At 38.6% G+C, this 22259-nt stretch overlaps 1 protein-coding gene across 1 annotated transcript in view; it reads right to left on the bottom strand.

Annotated features, from left to right (window-relative positions):
- Positions 1-22259, bottom strand: part of ITGB6 (integrin subunit beta 6) — a 200395-nt gene that overhangs the window by 88194 nt on the left and 89942 nt on the right. Inside the window, exons 2-7 of the mRNA XM_043994397.1 lie at positions 15411-15478; positions 15008-15241; positions 14824-14900; positions 13702-13781; positions 9094-9298; positions 8180-8426 (exon numbers count right to left, since the gene is read on the bottom strand). Coding sequence (XP_043850332.1) covers positions 8180-8426; positions 9094-9298; positions 13702-13781; positions 14824-14884 — 593 coding nt within the window. The 5' untranslated portion in view covers positions 14885-14900; positions 15008-15241; positions 15411-15478. The remainder of the gene's footprint in view (positions 1-8179; positions 8427-9093; positions 9299-13701; positions 13782-14823; positions 14901-15007; positions 15242-15410; positions 15479-22259) is intronic.

Here is a 22259-nt window from a genome sequence, read left to right as displayed (position 1 = left end):
TGCTTTTCAGAAATGTCTAGTTTTGTGATTTGGCCTTGAATCTCTCCATTGGTTCTAAATTACTGCTTTCACACTTGCAGGATCTTTGATGTCATTAACATGGATACTCCTTGACACAATGTAGATTTCAACCCTTTCACACTTTCTCATCTGATGCCAAACTGTCCACACATTCTTCTTTGAATTCTCTATATTATATCAGTTTATAAAAAGTTAACAATGAAATTGTCAGTAACTTTCACTGGGTACTTACTGTACTAGATGTTGCTAGGATAGGATGGGAAGCAGGAGACTTTCCAACCCTAGCATATGAAATTTCACAATTTACAAAGGCAGAAAGGACAAACACAAGTCAAATTACACCATATTGTCCCCAAGTAAGATGTATATCCTTACCCAACTCATTATAGTGCTACAGAGAGAGATAGAGAACTAAGTGAATAACTGAAATCATTGGAGCTAGCAACAGTTAACCTAGGAAATTTTCATGGGAAAGGTGTATTTTGTGTAGCATCTGGTCTGGCTGCAAGGCAGAGGATGGTATTCTGGAAAAGGAGTGATATGTGCAGTATATTAGAAGTGGGGAGGGACAAGTTTTATGGTGGGGGGGAGGAATAACTGGTAGAACAACCGAGCTAAAACCAAAGGATAGGCATCAGGCACAGAGGAGGAGGTAGAAACAGTGAGGTGAAGTAGAGAGGGACCAGGGTGTGATTTTTGGCTGGCAGACTTACTAGCCATGTGACCTGTCCAAGCCATTTTAATTTCTTTGTGCTTTCTTCGTGTCTACACTACAAAATGGAGATAATACTGTGTAAATCTTAAAGGGTTATTGAAATGTGAGCTGTTTTGCTTTGGAAGATAATTAGGTCATGGAAAAGGGAATGAGGAATCTTAGGTAATGGAAAATGCAGCAGTATGAAAAGAGTAAACTTGGTTTAACTAGGAATTCTAAGCTTCTGAGAAAAGTGAGTTAAATGATCAAGATGATTGTTGAGATAGATGACAGCTGACCATGAGCAATCAAGCCAGCAAGGAGTCCACCATAATATATAGGATGAATGGTGTTTAGGGCTTGGATATAAGCACAGTGCAGAATAGGAGCACAAACAGGCTAGTGTGTGGGTAATTTCCTTAAGTACTTTTTCCCTTGCATCAATCTCAGCATTTTATTCATTCATTCAACAATCATTTATTAAGCACCTATAAGTGTCAGGCACTATGATGGGTGCTGGGGAAATGAAGACAAAGATGAAATAATTTGCCCGCACGGAGTTTCTATTCTATGGGAGAGAGGGAGAGCATGAACATATATAAGAAAATTTATACAAAGTAATTATTGAAGGGATTATTGCTTAGTGATTTTTCAGTCATGTCCAACTCTTTGTGACCCCATTTGGGGGGGGGGTTCTTGGCAAAAATACTGGAGTAGTTTGCTATTTCCTTCTCCAGCTCATTTTACAGATGAGGAAATTGAGGCAAATAGGGTTAAATGAATGATTTGTCATTGGTCACACAGCTAGTAAGTGTCTGAGAGCCAAAGATCTTAAGTCTTCCTGAATCCTAGTCCAACACTCTCTCTACTAAGCCACCTACCTCATGTGTAAAGCCTTTTATAAATCCTCAACGGGGGTTTCATGCAATGTCTTTGGAAGCTTTCTTCTGGTTTCCTAAATATCTAGAGGGTTCCAAAATAGCATTTGGATTGTAGATCTATTGTTTCTCATTCTTTTTGTGTGACTGCCTCACCTCTTCCAGTCATAAATGTTCTTAATTCTTTCTTCTACTTTTCCATAGCCTTCTTTATTCCTATTATGAATCTTTCATTAATGTTTTACTAACTGCAACTGGATTTCTTCCAACTAAATTTCTTCTGCAGTGGTAGATGCTTCATGGTTAAATAGCATTGCTGGGACAATTCTGGGGGGAAAGAACTCAGTTTTTGTAGCAGCAACATTTTCCCAAATACAATCCAGTCTGTTCTCTTCCAACACAATTCTGGGACCAACTCATCATCCACCCACAACATCTGCCCAAGCTAAATTAATGCATTGGGCTGTCAATCCAACTGCATGCCACAGTCTAGGAAACATATATTTCCATCCACTTTGGTTTTTAGTGTAGATTGTTAAATTTGTCTCTTTTGAACAATTTTGATTCATTAGTAGTCTTTGTTCAGTATAATTAGTATAATGCCGTCTGTGAATAGTAACATTTGAACAACCTTGTCAATCATTCTTTCCTATGGACTCTCTTTAGGGCATTCATTATTACAATGGAAAGTGTCCTAGGTAGGCAAATGTCTTGCTAATTTATGACTTGATTCTTTTTTTTTCTTTTTTCTTTTTCTTTTGCAGGGCAATGGGGGTTAAGTCACTTGCCCAGGTTCACATAGCTAGTAAGTGTCAAGTGTCTGATGCTGAATTTGAACTCAGGTCCTCCTGAGTCCAGGGCCAGTGCTTTATCCACTGCACCATCTAGCTGCCCCCTATGACTTGATTCTTAAAATAGTAACTCATGCTTATAGTCCACTTTAAGGTTTGTGAAGTCCTTCACTACATGATCACCTTTGATCCCTACAAAAATCCTATGAAATAGTCTCTCTGAGGCAAAGAAAGGTTAAATGACTCGCCAAGATTCAAACCCAGGACTTCCTGACTCCGTGTTCTGTTCTCTTAACACTCATCCATATTATCTTTCTTAATATGCACTGGGTCATATAGTTGCCACTATATTGTATTAACATATGTATAGAAGCTACCTTGTTTGAAGAAGCCCCTAAAACTGTATTTTTTTCTTCTGTGGCAATATACTTCAAGACATCATTTGAATCCATGATTCTATTGGCATGGGTACTTCCTCCACCAGTGTAGAATACAACTTACCCATGTCTGCTCATGTTATGTGATTCTTATTCCTATCTCTCAGTAAATCATCCATAGAAGTTCATGAATTCTAAGAGTCAGAAGGAACCCCAGAAGCCATCTAGTTCAATCCTGGTGAAGCATCCTTTCTCCATTATCTCTAACAAGTGGCTCATCCAGTCTTTGCCTGAAGAACTCTAGTGTGGAAAAACCCACTCTCTCCCAAGGTAAGGTTTTCCCTATATCAAGCCTAAAGCTATCTCTCTGAAACTTAAACCCATCATTCCTCATACTGCCAGTTGAGACCCAGTAGAATACCACTCATCTCTTTTCCACATGATAGTCATTCAAGTACTTACAGACTGCTATCGTTTTCCCCACTAATCTCTTTTCCAGGTTAATCATTCATAGTTTCTCCAAAATATCTTCAGGATACATTCTCAATTATCAATATCTTTCATAACAGAATGGCTAACTAAAACTCAGAAGATGACTGTTAAGTCATCCCAATGTCATGAAAGTTTTTAATAGCTCACCTGTAATTATAGGTGAGCACTTCTGTTCAAGAAGCAGCCTTTTAGAATTCCTATAAACAGTTGCTTCCATAAACACTCTACCCTGCAATTTAAGAAAAGCTTTGTGGACCCCCTCCCATAGATGATTCCCCCAACCTCAGTAAAAGAAATATAATCATGCATTTATAAAATTATTTTAAAAAATATATTGGCATATTCCTGTATAAGGTAGGAAGTTTTCCAATGCCATACAGGCTAAGGGGTCATGCCAAGAAACCATAAATTAGGTCAGGAACAATTAAAAGTCTCAAAGTCTGTCTTAGAGCAAAGATGCAGAAATAAGGAATTGGAATAGCATCTCGGGGCAGCTAGGTGGCACAGTGGATAGAGCACCAGCTCTGGAGTCAGGAGTACCTGAGTTCAAATCCAGCCTCAGACACTTGACACTTACTAGCTGTGTGACCCTGGGCAAGTCACTTAACCCCAATTGCCTCGCTGCTAAAAAAAAAAAAAGAAAGAAAGAAAAGAAATAGCATCTCATCTCCCCAATAATTAAAACCACAAAAAGTTCAAAGTAGAGGTTGAAAAAATGGAAATATGATTTGGAACCTCAGAAAAGAGAATAAAATAATAGAGATACAATTAGACTGATTCCCTTTGTTCACACACTTGGTGCCATTTGTTGATAAGGGACATTCCCCAGGAAATATGTCCCCGTCTTCCCTGGGGAATTGAACTGGCCCATATCAGAGGGCCAATGGCCACAATGTCTTATTTTACTAGAACTAGCCACATGTTGAATGCATATCCTTGCATATATCACTGAATATGTGGTATCAAGGACACACAAATATGCATGCTGCTATTATTTCCATGTTAAGAGCAACAAATGTCAAAGATAGAAGGTAGTCATCATCTTGCTCCCTTTGGCAGAACTTAACATAGTTTGTACCTATCATTTCCATGTTCTGTATGACCTATCTTCTCATTAACCCAAAAGCACCTTCCTAAAGCATTTTACCCCAAACCCAATAGCATAATGTCCCAAACTGTGGTCATACTATCACCATATCACCTCTCAGTTCTACCTGGTATAGTGTTAGCTCTGCTGGGCCCCATGTCACACAGTTGTCTCATTTGGATCATGCCATTTGGTTAAATCTCATGGACCTGGTGCAGACATTCTCATCCTATCCTGATAAAGCTGAGTTTTTAAACCCAAGTGTAGAACTTTATATTTACTCCCATTAAATTATATCTTCCTGCCTCTGAAGTTTTTGTTTTCTTCTATACTGTGCTGCCTGTTCTCCAGTCCCATTTCTGACACATATGAGTTGTGTTACAAGTCAAAGTCCTTGAGGAAGCTCTTTAAGACAGACAGTAACCTGCAGAGCAGTCACCTATCTGCATTGATTGGTGGGAAGTATTTCCTTATTGTGCACTCCTTACACCAATGGAACACAAATCTAGCCCCAAACCAAATTATTTTTCAAAAAAAGTTATTGTTCATCTTGTTTGATTCAGGCCATGACTCCAATGTGTTCACATATTTTTTGATCTGGACTCTGTCATGCAGTGTGTCAGCTAAACCTACCTCCCCTACCCACCATCCCCACCTTCATGTTATTTGCAAAATTGACAAACATGCCATCTCTGCCTTTATCCAAATCATTGATCAATTAATCAGTCAATCAATAAATAAACATTTACTAAATGCCTACATGTCAGGTGGGGCAGCTAGGTGTTGCAGTGGGTAAAATGCAGGGCCTGGAGTCAGGAAGACTAATTTTTCTGAATTCAAATCTGGCCTTAGACGCTAGCTATGTGACCATAGGCAAGTCACTTAATCTTTATTGCTTCACTTTCCTCATCTGTAAAATGAGCTGGAGAAAGCAATGGCAAACCACTCTAGTATCTTTGCCAAGAAAACCCCAAATGGGGTCACAAAGAATCAGATACAACTAAAATGACTGAACAACAACATCTAAAAGTTAACTGAACCTGCCTTCAGAAATAGAAACATAGATTATGGGACTGCCAAATGGTGCAGTGGATAGAGTGATGACCCTGGAGTCCAGGTAGACCTGAGTTCAAATCCAGCCTAAGACACACACTAGCTATATGGACCTGGGCCAGTCACTTAACAGTGTTTGCCTCAGTTTCATCTGCAAAATGAATTAGAGAAGGAAACGGCAAACCAATCCACTATCTTTGCCAAGAAAACCCTAAATGGGGTCACAGAGAGTCATACATGTTGAACAACAACAACAACAAGTCAGGCACTCATAAAAAATGTTGAATGGCAAAGGACCAAAGACAGGTCCATGGGCTCTCCGGTAGAGCCTTTCCTCCAAATTGTCAGTAGCCATTAATGATTTCTCTTTAGGCCTAGCCATTTAAATAGTTTCAAATTCATCTTTGACTACCTTTTACTATCATTTATTTCACACCTTGGTCACCAGTTTGATATCATCTGTCTGTGTTTGTGCAACACCAACAAGACCTTCTACATACCAAGATGGTAGGTCAGATCGAAACTTCTCTGCAGAATACTTGTCCTCAAAGGGTTTTAAATCTTGCAGATGAGGAAAACTTTTGATACAAGTATGAGTGGTATAAACTAGAACTAAAAAGTATATGCAGGGGGCAGCTAGGTGGTGCAGTGGATAAAGCACCAGCCCTGGATTCAGGAGGACCTGAGTTCAAATCCAGCCTCAGACACTTGACATTTACTAGCTGAGTGACCCTGGGCAAGCCACTTAACCCTCATTGCCTTGCCCCCCAAAAAAGTGTATGTCAGGGCTTACAAACATTTTTAGAGAGATGTCTGGATCAGGGAAAACTTCATGGTAGAGATGGCACCAATAAGACCTGAAGGGATGGGGAAGACTTCAATAGTTAGAGATGGGGGAAAAGAGTGGTAAGATTATCCCCTAAAATGCAAAAGGGTAAATGGCATTGGAGGAGTGTATGTCAGAGATGGGAGCTCTTACTGCTCCTTAGAGAATGCCTTCCTGACCCAGAAGACTAGCTGCCACCAAGGCCTTGGGGAAGAAGTGTTTTGTCTCAGTCAATATCCTTTATAATTTGAGAAATTGTGTTCTTTTCATCTCTTATCAGTCAAGTTGTTTTTTATTGAATTTTTATGGCTCATAAGTATGCATTATTCATTCAAGATACTTTTGCTAGCAGATATGTTGAAAACAATTAAGCGTATTAGCTTAATTATGTTCTCCAGTAAAGCATTATACCTATTATAATGAACTTCATGACACTATTTACTTAGAGTCTTCAGTTTGAACTCATCCAAATCTGCCCTTGGGGCAGAAGTAGCTCATCAGATCCTAGCTAGGACTGCTTTCAGTATTTTGTGGCAGAAAAGAGAAATGTACATAAGAACTAAAAACTGTTTGGACTCAAGCTACTATCTGCACTGGAAGTTTAATAGTTTTGTCTAAATAATTAGAAGTCTGGAAGTTCACATACAGTTTCCTTTACCTTAGATTGAGTCAGAGTACTGAGAAATTGGTGTGCTCCTTGAAATCTGTTTTCACCTAATCCTCAGGCTTTGCCAGTCATTCATCCAGCAGCCAAGCTGTCTTGTGCAAGGAATCAAAAACTTTATTTGGCTGAGCTCCAGTTAAAAAACAACTTATAGTTTTGAAAATAGTATTTTAGAACTTGTTTTTCTTTTTCACTCCCTGGTGATCCTATATGTCTGGGAATTATGGGACACCAAAGGGACATGGAGAAATGCTTGGATCTATGTTGGCCCTGGCACGCAATGATAGATGATGTATGGGTAGGAGTAAGAGAAAATACTTTTTTTTTGTGGACAAGTATAACTGGAAAAGGAGATGGGGGCAATTATGTCAAGAGAATTAGAGACAACAGAGGGATCCCCTTGAGGTATTAAAACAATCAGAGGAGGGCCTCTGGCATGTTAGATGAATGATGTCACAGATCTATTAAAGTGTCAAGGTATAAATTTCTCTTTCATATATGGTGGTAACTTTGATGCATAAAAATGTATGTTAAGTGCCAATATGATCCTGGAAAATGGTTTTTATAAATACTAAGTGCTTTTGTGCATTTCAAAGGGGTTAACATTTTTAAATGGATAATTTGGATTACATTAAATTTAAAAGTATGCTTTACCTTTCACAAGGAAGGTAATTTCTCTCTCTTGATAGATGTGTGTAGAATCCATGTTTTAAATTGACAGTTGTATTATGATATAATGGTATCAAAGGAATCACTTTCCTACTGAAAGTTGTTGGTTGTTGGGGTGTTAATGGACCAAACAGAAGATAAATTAGAAAAACCCACATTCCCCCAAATGAGTCACAGAAAGCTGAAAGAAAAGGAGATTATTTCAGCAATAGTGAGAGTGATTGAACAAGACACTATGAGTAGGTGTGGGCCATTGCTCAAGTAACCTCAGTGAGTGGTGGTCATTGTGGGAAAAGGCATCTCTTGGACTCATCACAGTCCAGTGAAACCTGTATTGAGGGCCCGGTATACCCGTTTCCAGAAAATGGAGCCAAGTTTGTCACATTGAAATGTGTACAAGGAACCCTTTCAGATTTTGCATCTTCTGAGTTTCTACAGCTTCATGTGGCTAGTAAATGTCATCAAAGTGACCTCACATTTGTACCAAGCAAGAGTACGCCAAATAAACTTTCCAAATAGCAGATGAATGCCAGAGACCCAGAAAGTGGCTGGCAGTAGAAACTCAAGGGTGACTCTTTCCATGGAAAAGCAGTACCCATACAAACATGCAAGAGCTCTCATGCTTACCTGCAAGGGTTGACTATTTCTTCAGGTGTTGTCTTTATAAAAGGAGAAACAGGTTTTTCTACAAAGGAGCCAAAGCCCAGCTTGAAGTTGCTTGTTAATTTAGACATCTCTCTGGATAGCGTGGAGCCCAGTTCCTTTATTGTATTAAGGTCATCTTCCATGGAGGCTGAGAGATCCATGAGGTAATACAAATCTACTGGATAATCCTCAGTCTGGCGAACATGGACTTGTAATGTTTTCTCATTACCTTGTAAAACCACAGCAGGGGAAAAAAATGAACACATTAAGCTTTGTATCAGATAAGTTACTGGACCAGTGTGTTAAGTCATTTCAGAGAGAAGTTCCTAAATGAACGGCTAGTATTAAGAATGACATACATTTCATAAGCTTATATTCCCATGCAAACTCTTACTAGTTATGTATGGAGCTACTAAAGGACATGTAAGGCAGGATATTTTATATCATCTTGGGAAAACCAGCATCCATTTAGATTTAAGATAATCTGATTTCTGTGGTTTCAAAGAGGTAAAGCAAACCAAGTGGCAGACTGAAGCTGCCTTGAAATACTCAAAGAAATGTGAAACAAATCTCAAGAGCATTTGAGTTTTGGGGGTTTTTGTTGTTGTTGTTTTTTTTTTAAACAGGGCAAGGGCACAGTTGCTGTTTGGTAAGTTTTTTTTTTCAATTCTATGCTAGGAATATAAGTAACCCACATAAGTAAAGACATCATCTTTGGCTAGTCTTCATTTATATGAAAAGGAATAATTTGTTATTCATAATTATAATTAGTGCTGTACAAGCCTAAACACATGCAGCCTGTTTTGTATAGGTGACACTGGAAACTGTTATATTAATCAATGGAAAAAAGAAATTATGAGACTTCAACATCATATTAATAAGTTGCTATAACATACCTGGTCGCAATTTTAGAACTAAGCTTTGGGGTGAAATTTGTATAATATCCGAAGTATTTTTCTGACTTCCTTTACTCAATGGCTTGTTTCTAAGTATTTCTATTGTGGAAGTAGGATTTTCAATGGCATGCAGCAAACATCCTTTAGCCAAAAGATTCTCTGTAGTGTCACACCTTTCACCAATTCCAGATGGATGGGTAAAGTCCTAGAAAAGAAAAGAAAAGCCAAGATGGATGAAAGTAAGCACAATATTTATTTACAAAATAAATGGGTCATGATTTGTGCAACATGTGATATTCATCTTTCCCTATCCATTCAGGGATCAAAATATTCTCACATCTACTATATTTATTATACATCCAAAGTTAATTCAAATTAGAATATTGACAGAATTCTTGGTAACATAAGAAAGCTTCCCTTTTTATTTCAACATTGTGGCTTCACATACCAGTTTTTTCATTGCTTCCTCTTCTCAAGCATCTCTTCAGTAGTTAGATACTGGATCTTCTGTAGGCTTAAACTGTCTATTAACATGTAAAGATATATTTCAGGTATGAGGAAATCACCCATTTCCTATAAATTGTCCAGAGGTAGGAACTGTGTCTTCTCAGCATGTAACTTCCAGGACCTGACACAGTATCAAGTACTATTTACTGTTGGAGATATCATGACATTATATTATTATTTTATAGCACCATTGGCTTCTCTCCTGGACTTTAAGCTCTAGGTCTTTAAATATTTCCTATTTAGTATATTTCAGACCTTTCTCCAAGGTTAAGGATTGGGAATGTGGGTACACATTCAGTGTACTAGTGAGTAAAAGACAACCTTCTATTGCTAGACAGCAAAATGATTTCCCTTCTTGACTATTAAGCTGTTACTGAGCTCCAAATATAATTTCTCTCTGGCTGGTCAAAACCGGTGATCTGGGTGCACTGTATTCCAGAATGGAACCCAATTTCTGCCATGCTAGCAAGTGCTAAATGTGGCCACCAGTTACTGGATTTGCAAACCATGAAGTGTCATTGAAGTGGGAGGAAGGTTTTGTGTCTATTCATTCATATTCTATGAAGAAGTTAGGTTATTGGCCTGATAGATCACATCTGCATGTGGGGCTACCATATGGACATTTATAGATTTAAAAAAACACTAATTTTTTGGTGCTAAGAATCACCTGTCAGTAAAACTACTGTACTGTTATAGTAGTATAGCCACAAAAAACTGCTTTTAAAAAATAAGGTTTCGGGGCGGCTAGGTGGCGCAGTGGATAAAGCACTGGCCCTGGATTCAGGAGTATATGAGTTCAAATCCAGCCTCAGACACTTGACACTTACTAGCTGTGTGACCCTGAGCAAGTCACTTAACCCCCATTGTCCCGCAAAAAAAAATAAGGTTTCAAAACAACACTTTTTAGTCTAGGTATTTTTTTTTCATACTTGCAGGATAAATGGTGCCAAGATGAGCTATCTTCAATAAAATTCCAACTTTAAAATTTTATTTTGATCCATCTATCCATCTGTTTATGTTAGAATGGTATATTGATTTATCCTTTTAGTGGTATATACGCCTTTGTATTTTTTGTTGTTGTTTACTTATTTCAGTTGTGTCTGACTCTTTGTGACCCCATTTGGGGTTTTCTTGGCAAAGATACTAGAGTGGTTTGCCATTTCCTTCTCTGGGTCATTTTACAGATGAAGAAACTTAGGCCAGCAAGGTGAAATTACTTGCCCAGGATCACTCAGCCAGTAAGTGTCTGAAGCCAGATTTGAACTCATCTCTAGGCCTGGCACTCTATTCAGTATACCACCTAGATGCCCTACTCCTTTGTATGTATGTTGCCTACTCCAACAAAGTGTAGCCTCCTTGAGGGTAGGTAAGGACAAGGGACTGTCATTTTTTTCCTTTTTATTTCTAGTGCTTAGCATATAATAAATGCACATACTCATATACATATATCCATGCATACATGTATATATATGTTCATGTGCATATATACATACAAATTTGTATATCTGTGTGTACATATATATATATACATGTATACACATACATATATACACACACAGGGATATAGGGCTTTGACAGCGATAGGTACAAAGAAATAGAAATTTATATCAATTATACTTTTTTCCAAGCTCAAATATCAAAAGTAGGATTGGAATACATGGGGAGTCAGGGTAGGATAGAACTAGCTCTTTGGGAAATTAACTCCCTGAAGAAGAGCTTTATTAGTTTCAGTAGGGATTGTGTTTTTATGGCTCAGTCTGAAAGTATATGGAAATAAAACTCCTGTGGTCCTAAGTCTAGACATACTTGTGGATCAGAGGCATCATATCAGGTATCATCTGTGGTCAGGGCCAGTGAGAGTATGTGTGTGTGTGTGTGTGTGTGTGTGTTACCACGCTGGGAATTCTGTGAGTCCCTTGTCACAGTGTTTCTCACTTTGATCTAACAGATGAACTTCTGCCCTATGAGTAAAGATGTGATAAGTGACCTAAGGAGCCCTTGAAGAGAAGGATGACCCTTTTGTTGGGATGAATAGAGAATAATCAAGATCTTTCTGATTTTTTTTTTTGCATAAAAGTTCAGAATTTCAATTTGTATTGCTTTCAATGCACTTACTGCAGGCTAAGAAATAGACTTCTTCATGTCATGTTGGATGTTCGAAGTGACATGACTTTGATCATCCAGGGAAGATGCTATATAGCGCTGAACTGACCTTCATGAATTTGAAATAAAATTGTAATTTGAGTTTTAATTTTTAATTTTTATTTTTTTGCAGGGCAATTGGGGTTAAGTGACTTGCCCAGAGTCACACAGCCAGTAAGTGTTAAGTGTCTGAGGCCGGATTTGAACTCAGGTACTCCTGAATCCAGGGCCAGTGCTTCATCCACTGCACCACCTAGCTGCCCCTGGGTTTTAATTTTTAAATCTCTTTCCTGATTGGAATCCAACTGCCTTTCTAGTATGATCCCTTTCCAAAGGATACAGATATTTGAACTACACATTCTGGAAGTAACCACACTATCACTTTATACAATTCAATATATAGAAATGGAAACATTAACAGCAATCCCTTCTAGTACAAATGGAGGAGTGCTTCATCTCATTAATCATTTACTTATCATAATTTAGTAATATGGGAATAATAATATTTAGAGTCACGTACTGCATTTTAGAGGGTAAACATGAAACATTTTCCTGAGCTACCCTAGTATTACCATTCCAACATTAGGGATCTGACCAAAGGCTATGACCCTTTGGGGGCCCCTTGTTTTTCCTCTAGGACAATGTCTGATTCATTTAACTCATTAGTTGCTGAAAAGTGCTGTTATTAATATAGGGTATCCCAAAAGTTGTGAAGCAGGTTTAAACTCTTAAAGCTTAAAAGTGCAATAAGAATTTGTATAACCCATATAGCTCTATATCGTGCTTAGATTACTTACTTAGATTACTTTGTTGGTTTCTCACCAATAGGTAATGTAGATATTACTATCACCATTTCATAGATGAGGAAACGGGGGGATGGACAGGCTAGGTAACCCCTAATGTTATACAGATAATGGGTGGTAGGGCCATTATTTGAAACTGAGTCTGCAGTGTTTTTTCTTTCTTTCTTTTTTTAGTGAGGTAATTGGGGTTAAGTGACTTGCCCAGGGTCACACAGCTAATAAGTGTTAGGTGTCTGAGGCCAGATTTGAACTCAGGTACTCCTGACTCCAAGGCAGTGCTCTATCCACTGCTCCATCTAGCTGCCCCTCCAGTGTTCTTTCTATACCTGAACTACTATTGAGTGCAATTTTATTAGAACTATATGTTTTCCAAGAAGTTCTGTTTTTCCATTTTGTTTATGTTGTTAGGTCATTGCAGTCATGTCTGACTCTGTGACCCCTTTTAGGTTTTTCTTGGCAAAGATATGGAATGTTTTGACATTTTCTTCTCCAGCTCATTTTACAGATGGAGGACTAAGGCAAACAGTTAAGTGACTTGCCCAGGGTCACACAGCTAGTCATTATCTGAGGCCAGATTTGAACTCGGGAAGATGATTGATTCTTCCTGACTCTAGACCCAGAACTCTATGCACTGTGCTACCTAGATGCCCTTCTTCCTATATCTGAGTTGCAATTGAATGCAGTTTTATTAGAACAATCTATTTTCCAGGAAGTCCTATTCTTCCATACCTATCTTTTAAGTCCTTTCTTTGAACCTACATGTTGCAACAAATGACACATAAGCACAAGGTTGGCAGGATGTTCATAGCATTGAAGCCAGTTCCATTGCTGAGTATGCCTTTGGATCATCTTGTCCTGGGGGCAGGCTTGTTTCATATGAAGCTGATAAAAAGAACTTTAAGGGGAAAGCAGAATTTTTTTAATGCTAAGGGTGGTAAGTTGCATTTTCCAGAATAATTTAATATCTCTTCCCTGACAATTTTTTCTTAAAATTAACCAAATGAACATCTTACTAGCACAGCTAATGTGCATTTTGATGGTCTGCTATACTTGTCCAGCCACTAGGATTATAGGGCAATTCTCAGGGCTGATGGAATGAACATAAAAGCTCACACAAACACTTCTGTTGGGAATTTTTTGAGATCATTTGCTTTACCTCTTGAGAACACCAGGAGCAGTGTGGTCCAATGAGCAAGCAGTCTTCACAAGTCTCTGCATTACCCACAGCACAGCTCCCTGTGTTTAAAGCCAGAGAGAGGCAGGAGATTAAGGATGCATTCAATCATTCCCTCTATGAGACTTGTGGTGATTCAAGCAACGGAGTAGGACAGAGTTGAAGTTAATCTTAATCGTCAGCAACCTGTTCTTAAAATGTTAATAATTCTAATGGAACTTTCACTTTCTACATAAATTAATGTTGATATTTATGGTAAATCCCCCTACCTTATGTTAATGATCATGTTTTATTTTAATCATCATTTAATACTCATCCTTTTAAAAAGAGTTGAGATGTGTGAGGACAAATATATTGGTAAATAGTTTTTATTATTATAAGAATATCAGTTGGGATTTCTTTGTCTTCTGAGATTATTTCTGAAAGACAGCATGTTGTAGTAGAGGAAGGGAGTCCAAGGAACTAGGAAGACATGGGTTCAAGCCTCACTTTTGACAGATGCTCGCTAAATGACCACAGAGAAGCTACTTAACCACTTAGTGTTCCAAGCCACTATCTAACATTATAATTGGCAGATGAGTTGATCTGCAAACAGGAGTGGGGTGGGGGGGGGTGGGGAGTTTCCACACTGAGATTTCCTAAACCGATGACTGACACTGTCTTTCCCACTCTCCTAAAGAAGTTATTCTTAACAGGAGTGATTTGATTTGCTGTATGTTCAAATCATTTCAAGAAGTTTCCAACTGGAGGAGAGAGAGGAGGTCATTGACAGTAATGCTAAAAGAAATAATTAAAATATATTTTAAATTCTCCAAAATACTCCTTGCAGCTACACCGATCAATTCTTTTGTGCATCAACTCCATTGTATTTCTTGTATTAAAGTGCCGAAGCAACTTCTCATGTCCTGTAATCCTTCAGGGTACCGCGGAGAAACAGATCCTAATAGCTCCCCAGCCCCGTATCCGAAGTCTATTAAAGCATTTTCCCTCCAAGGCAGAGTCTGTGGGATAGAGCAATTCAGAAACTGCTCCCCATATCTAGTTAAAGACAGTGTTGTCAAACATTCAGCGACAGAAATGGATGTGAAGGCTGACGAGTCTTACCTTGAACATGGTTATTCCTTCCCAGAAATAGAAAGAACAGGCAAAGCAATTCAATCCCCATTCGTTTTCAGTTCTCGCTGTGCAGACAGATTAAAAAGTGAATTACCTTCAACATAACAAGATCAAAGTTGAACATTGTAAAAGACTTTCTTTCTTGAAGCAGAAAATGGTAAGTACTACTTACACTGCTTTGAACAGAAACTCTAGATGGAAAGGACAAAAAAGTTTTCATTAAGACTGAAATGAAAACAGAGGCTACCTGGACAGGTAAAGAAGAAAAGCCCTGCTTAAGAGCAACTTCAACATGATTCACTTCCTTGTTCTCCTTATAAGGAAGGCAGGTGTACAATCACTAAGAAGGTGGGGAAACTCATTCAGGTAGAAATTTGGGTGTAAATTCTAGCAGTCTCTCTGGGTCCTAGAGAAAGTCAATATTGCAAATGAATTGGTGATCAATTAAATGATGAGAGAGCAGTTCTTTAAAATGTGATTTTGATGTGTTTCCTATGATGTACACAGGAAAAGTAACAAATTGCTGACCACAATGCTACATTAAAGTAAATTATAATATTAGTGAGAAAAAATACCTGAGACTTAAGGATTCCATTTTTTTATCCAGATCTTTTTTCTGAGTTTAACTGAGGCAAAATTATTTCTGTAAAAGAAAACAAAATCACCACTTACATCAAATTGATAAGAACAAAAAATTTAAATGATGCAATTTCTTGTTTTTGTAGTGATTTGCAAAGTGATTTTTATCAGAACAACTAAAATATAATATAAAAATATTTAGTGATTTTTTAATTGGAAAAACTAAAAATCTTCATGGGCAGTACCAAGGTAAGTAGTTTGTTGTTGTTGTTTTTTTAATTTAGCAAGTGTGTTCCAACTCAAAGAAAACCATAAAAAGGAAAGTCTATAGAAACCACCTATAAACTAATAACACTCACTGGCTCAAACAAGGATTAGATGAGGGCTGCATTGTCACACAGTCATTAGGGTGGCTAAGTGAAGATCTTTAGTCAAAAGGTGACTTCTGATTTGGACACTTGCCTCACTGTCTGACCTTAGATTAAAGGAAAAGTCTCAAAATTTGAGACTGTTTCATTCATCCTATTGTTATCTCTAGCATCTAGCTTTTGATACACACAGTGATTTTTTAAAAAAATTCTTTCTTTGGGCATTACTTTCCTCCCTCACCTCGCAAATGTAAAATTTTTAGGCTAGCATACAGGAAGTAAGGATTAGAAATAGTCCCTCTTTGTGGGTAGCAAAGTCGTTTTGAGCTTTACAATATAAGATAGTTTGGGAAAGCAGGGGAAGGACATAAAAATGAAGATAAGAACTTAGGTCTTTTGAAAGTAATGGCAACAGTGGGACTCAAAATCAGCTTTCTACTCCATATTTACTATTCTTCTCCTCCCACCATCCAGAAAAAAAAACAACCCCAAAACTTTGAAAATTGAGATTATTTGGTGGGAGGAAAAAAGGTTAATGCCATCTTTCACATCTCTCCCTTTCTCTCCACCCATCCAGCATCAACTCTGGTTTAGAATAACACAACCTCTCTCCTGGTCTATTACAAATAGCCTACTATTTGGTTTCCCTGCTTCTAGTCTCTCCTCACTCCAATCATCCTCGACTCAACTGCCAAATATATTCCATAATCCCAGATTGATTATATTATTCCCTTATTTAAACATCGTCTGTGACTCTCTATTGCATTGAGGTAGAATAATTTGGGGGGGGGGCAGGGCTACGAGGGTTAAGTGACTTGCCCAGGGTCACACAGCTAGTGTTGTGTCTGAGGTTGGATTTGAACTCAGGTCCTCCTGAATCCAAGGCCAGTGCTTTATCCACTGTGCAACCTAGCTGCCCCTGAGGTAGAATAATTTTTTAAAAATATTCTTAGCTGATTTTTAAAAGCTGTCTACAATGGCTCCCATTTTCTCTTTATAGTCTAATTTCATGTACTTCCTTTCAGGCATGATCCATTTCAATCAAGGTGGTCTACTTATTTTCCCAATAAATAGAATAAATGATATTTCATTTGTGGCCCAAGTACCTTTACTCAGGTAGTACCCCAAGTCTGGGAGGTACTCCCTTTTTACCTCCAGCTCCTAAAATCTCCATTTTCCTTCAAAGAACTGCTTAGGGGTGATTTCTCCTATTTAAACCTTTCTTTATCCTTTCAGTGGTTAGTATTTTCTCCCTCTTAAATGTATTTTGTTTTACCTCTTTTGTAGTTTGTACCATGAATGTTTATGAATGATCTTATTCTCCTTTCCCTCCAGTAGAATATGCTCTCCTCAATGGCAGACTTTAATTTTGTCTTTATATCTTTAACACCTTGAAGAATATTTTGAACTTAAAGAGTATGTAATAAGAGCTTGTTGAATTGAATTAAATTGAACTTTGGAAAGTCAAATTCACTTTGGCAGCTGTATGGTGGATTGATTGGAGAGGGGGAGAAAATGGCAGCAGGGAGACCAATTAATAATCTTTTGTAATATTCCAGGGTGAAAGGTGATGAGGCCCTGAGCATGGATGCTGGCTGTGTGTGTGAAGAGAAGGAGAAAAAACTAAATATGTCTGAAATGGAACTCATTATCTTTTCCCCTAAACACTCCCCACTGCTAACCTTCTCTGATACATAGAGGGCAGCAGCATCCTCCCAGTTCCTCAGGTTCACAACCTAGTGGTCATCCTGGACTCCTCATCATCTCTTACTGCTCCACCCCCATATCCAATTGTTGCCAAGGCTTGTCAATTTCACCTCTGCAATATCTTTTGTATATATTCCTGTCTCTCCTCTGACACTGCCACCACTTTAGTTAGTGCAGGTTGGCATCACCTCATTCTTCAACTATTGTAATAGCCTGTGAGTGGGTCTGCCTGCCTCAACTGTCTTCCCACTCCAATCCATCGTCCATTCAGCTACCAAAATGATTTTCCTAAAGCACAGGTCTACACACCTGTGCTTTACATACCTACATAATCTATTCCCTCCTATCTTTCTAATCTTTTTATACCTTACTCCCTCACCAGCACTTTTCCATCCAGTGACACTGGCTTCCTGGCTGTCCCACAAACAAGATACTCCAACTCTCAGTTCCAGGCATTTTCTTTGGCTTTCCCCCATGCTTGGAGTGGGTTCTCTCTTCAACTTTGCCTACTAACTTACCTGGATTTTTTAAATCCCTATTGAAGGGGGCAGCTAGGTGGCACAGTGGATAAAGCACCAGCCCCGGATTCAGGAGGACCTGAGTTCAAATCTGGCCTCAGACACTTGACACTTACTAGCTGTGTGACCCTGGGCAAGTCACTTAACCCTCATTGCCCCATTAAAAAAAAATCCCAACTAAAATCACATCTTTTATAGCAAGCTTTTCCCCACTCCTTTTATTTTTAGTACCTTCCCTCTGCTAATTATTTCCTATTTATCCTATTTATAGCTTGCTTTGTATATATTTGTGTGTATGTTGTCTCCTCCATTAGATTATAAGGTTCTTGAGGGCAGGAACTGTCTTTTGCCTTTTTTTTTTTTTGTATCCCAAATGCTTGGCACAGAGCCTGAGATATAACAGGTGCTTAATAAATGTTTGTTGATTGGTTGATTGGAGGTAGAATTGATAAAGTTTGGCAACTGATTAGATATAGGAAATAAGGGAGAGTGTGACCAATCCAGGGCTGCCGACTCAAGTTCCTAGAAAAATGGCATATCCAAAAAAAAAAGAAAGAAAGAAAAGAAAAGAAAAAAACAGGGGCAGCTAGGTGGTGCAGTGGATAAAGTACTGGCCCTGGATTTAGGAGGACCTGAATTCAAATACAGCCTTGGACACTTGACACTTACTAGCTGTGTGACCCTGGACAAGTCACTTAACCTTCATTGTCCCACCAAAAAAAATGGCATATCAGAAGTAGGGAAATTAGGAAGAGAGATAGATTTTGGGGAGAAAACAATGAATCTTTTTTTTGGACAGATTGCCTTTGAGATACTTATGTGATATAAATGTGGGAGGAGCAGGAATCAGCTATTGATGTGGGACAGGAGTTCAGGAGAGAGGATGACTAAATATATAAATTTAGGAGTCATTTGTTTATATATGGTCATTGAACCCATGGGAAAAATGGCAAAGCTAGAATTTGAATAGAATTTGTGGGAAACCAAATCCTAGAATCTTTCAGCTCTGCCATCTGCTAAGGTCATCTTTTAATTTGGGATGCCATTTTCACCTGTTTTCTCCTTTCAAACTTCCCCCTCATGGATTGGTTCCTAATTCTGTTAGAGAAAATCACAAAGGGTTGAGTGTCAACCTTTACCTTTGCCTTGATACCAAAGTCCCACCAGGAAGCCAAATGAACCAACATCACTGAAATATTTATGACAATTGCCAGACCCACCCTTGCTCAATGAATGACAGCATGAGAAACTGCCTGATTTGGCCCTGCCCAACTGTAACTCTGAACTCTCGCTGAGGAAATTCTTATGATTCCATCTTAAGATCTAGTAAATAAGAGCCAGGGAGAAAAACAAAAAAACAAAAACTGTATTGAGTGAAAGCACTGCCAGCTATTCAGAATGATTTTCCTATTACAAGCTGCTTTATTTCAGGCTCATACAAGTCAGTTAACAAGCATTTACTAAAGTGTATTCTGATAATAGCTAGAGGAGCAACTATTGGCTCAGTGGATGGAGTACCAGGCCTGGAGTCAGGAAAACCTGAGTTCAAATGTGGCTTCATATACTTATCAGCTGTGTGATCCTGGGCAAGTCACTTAAACTCTGTTAGAGAAGGAGAAAGAAATGGCAAACCTTTGCCAAGAAAACTCCATGGACAGTATTGGTGTGCTACAATCCATGGGGTCATGAAGAGTCAGACATGATTGAACAACATGCTAGGTGCTGGGAATATACAAAGATAAGTTAATTTTTTTTCAATGACCTAATATTTACTTTTTTCTCTCCTATTTACCCAGCAAAAGAAGAAAGCTTTTGTAAGAAATAAGATATACAATGTGTAATGATTGGAATGATGCCACCTGCTGGAGAGGTACTGTAGGAAAGCTCAGCCATGAGGAGAAGGTGCCTGAGGGCAAGCCATGTGGCTTTTCTTTGGCATCAGGAAGTGAAGTTTACTTGTGGGAGGAAGAAGGGGTGAGGCCGACTCTCTTGCTCTCTTTCATCAGGACTTTGGTGGAGAGTAGAGCTAGAAATGCGCTCTCCCTTTAATAGATAGATGAATCTAGGCCTTTCTCTTTCTGGCTGGCAGTTCGGGATACTCCTAATATCTGGTAATAATCATCTTTGGGGAAGGGGAACTTGTGTGAAATGGAACAGTACAAATTAAAGGGTAAAATTTTATTCCTGAGAGGCTGACGCTGGGTCTCAATGTCAGGAGTCTCCCTGAGATGCATACTCCCAAATGAGGTGAGATGGCAGCATTGCTCAACCTACGGACTACAGAGACCACTATGGTGCCCTCCCAGGGTGCCCGAGCCCTTTTCCCCAAAGCAGCCGGCAGCTGGGGGTCCCCACAGTCAGCAAAAACCAGCATGAGGAGCACTTCACCATCATCTTGGCTTGGGGACACAGCGCCTGTGTGGGGAATGACACCAACCTGCTGGAGAGCTACCATAGGAAAGCTCAGCCATGAGGTGGCATCATTCCAATGGTTACAAATGTTAAAAATTAACACAGCACATGCCGTCAAGGAGGTTAAACTCTACTAATGGGGGACATACATATAAGTACAATACTAAGTAAAATGTAATATGGGCAAATGAGAATTATAGCCTTGCACTAACAAAATCTGAATGGTAGGTGTTCCTTTTGACTGGGAGCGGGTGCTGCTGTTGGATGCAGTCCTTTAAGTTTTGTAGAAAAATTTTGGTTGCAATGATGTTTTCAGACAGGCTTCTCAAAAATATTTCTCTCTCTGTAGTAGCATAGTAGCACTGACCCAGGAGAACTCTAGTGTTAGAAGAAGCTTTAGTGGTCATTTAGCCCAGCTTCCAACCTGAAGAATGGATCCTACCTATGACATCCTCCCCTAAAAGTGGTCTCTTGAGTATTTCAAGTACTGAGAAACACACTACCTGAAAAGACAGAACCTCTTACTTTGAGGAAACTCCAATTTTTAGGATAATCCTTATAATGAACTAAAATATTCTTCATTATAACTTTTATTATCAGTCTTTAGTTTTGGTCCCTCTGGCCAAGTAGAATATCTAATCTCTCTTCTAAATGACAATATAGGGCAATATTTGGAAAGAGGACTCATTCTTTGCTTCCCCCACCAGCTTTTCTTTTCTGCAGGAGAAACGTTCTGAGTCCCATAAATTGATTCTCATTGAAGTCATTGTTCTAAATTGACCTTGGGCACTCTCCACTAGATTTCTAATGTCTTTCCTAAAATATGGTGCTCATAAGATGGGGGCGAGGGTGTGTGGGGGAGGCTTATTAAAGGGAGGACAGATTGAGGGAGGCAGTGGACAGAAGAAAAACACTTTTGAGGATGGACAGAGTAAAAGGAGAGAGAGAGAGAGAGAGAGAGAGAGAGAGAGAGAGAGAGAGAGAGAGAGAGAGAGAGAGAGAGAGAGAGAGAAGGATAAACGGGGAAATAGGATGCAGGGAAAATGAGTAATCATAACTTTGAAAATTTTTTATAGCAGGTTCCCTAAGCTTTATTTCTCAAAAAAAAAAACCCCAACTAAACATCAAAAAATGAAATATGGTGCCCTGCTTGGAACATGATATTCCATGTGGTCTAACTAGGACTGAGTACAAAAAATTATCATCTTTCTTTTCTGATCACTGTACAGTAATTAATGCAGGCAAAAATTACATTTTCTTAGTATATGATTTATTAAGCTTGAAATTCACTAATACTTCTAGATTTTTTCATATGGTTTGCTATCTAGGTAAATCTCCCTGTTCTACAATTGTACAGTTATTTTTTTTAACCCAAGTATAAGACTACATTTATCCCTATAAAATTTAATGTTGTTCAAGTGGGCCAATCATTCTAGCCAATCAAGAACTTCTGGAATCTCAGACTATCATCCAATATGTTAACTATCACTTTTATCTCTATGTCATCTCTAAATTTGTAATTCCTATACAATTCATTTGTCCATATAATTGATGAATGTTAAAGAGAACAAATTCAAAGTCATAGCTCTATGGTCAGGGGGCGGCTAGGTGGCGCAGTGGATAAAGCACCGGCCCTAGATTCAGGAGTACCTGAGTTCAAATCTGGCCTCAAACACTTGACACTTACTAGCTGTGTGACCCTGGGCAAGTCACTTAACCCCCATTGCCCCGCAAAAAAAAAAAATAAGCATAGCTCTATGGTCCACACTAGAACTCTCCTTCCAGAGTGATATCAATCTCTTAATCTAGGAATTTGGCCAATTCCAAATGCACTTAACTA

This window comes from Dromiciops gliroides, chromosome 3 (genome assembly GCF_019393635.1).
Source record: "Dromiciops gliroides isolate mDroGli1 chromosome 3, mDroGli1.pri, whole genome shotgun sequence".
Lineage (NCBI taxonomy): Eukaryota > Metazoa > Chordata > Mammalia > Microbiotheria > Microbiotheriidae > Dromiciops > Dromiciops gliroides.
The sequence above is the reverse complement of the archived record's forward strand: the minus strand, read 5'-3'. Positions and strand labels throughout refer to the sequence as shown.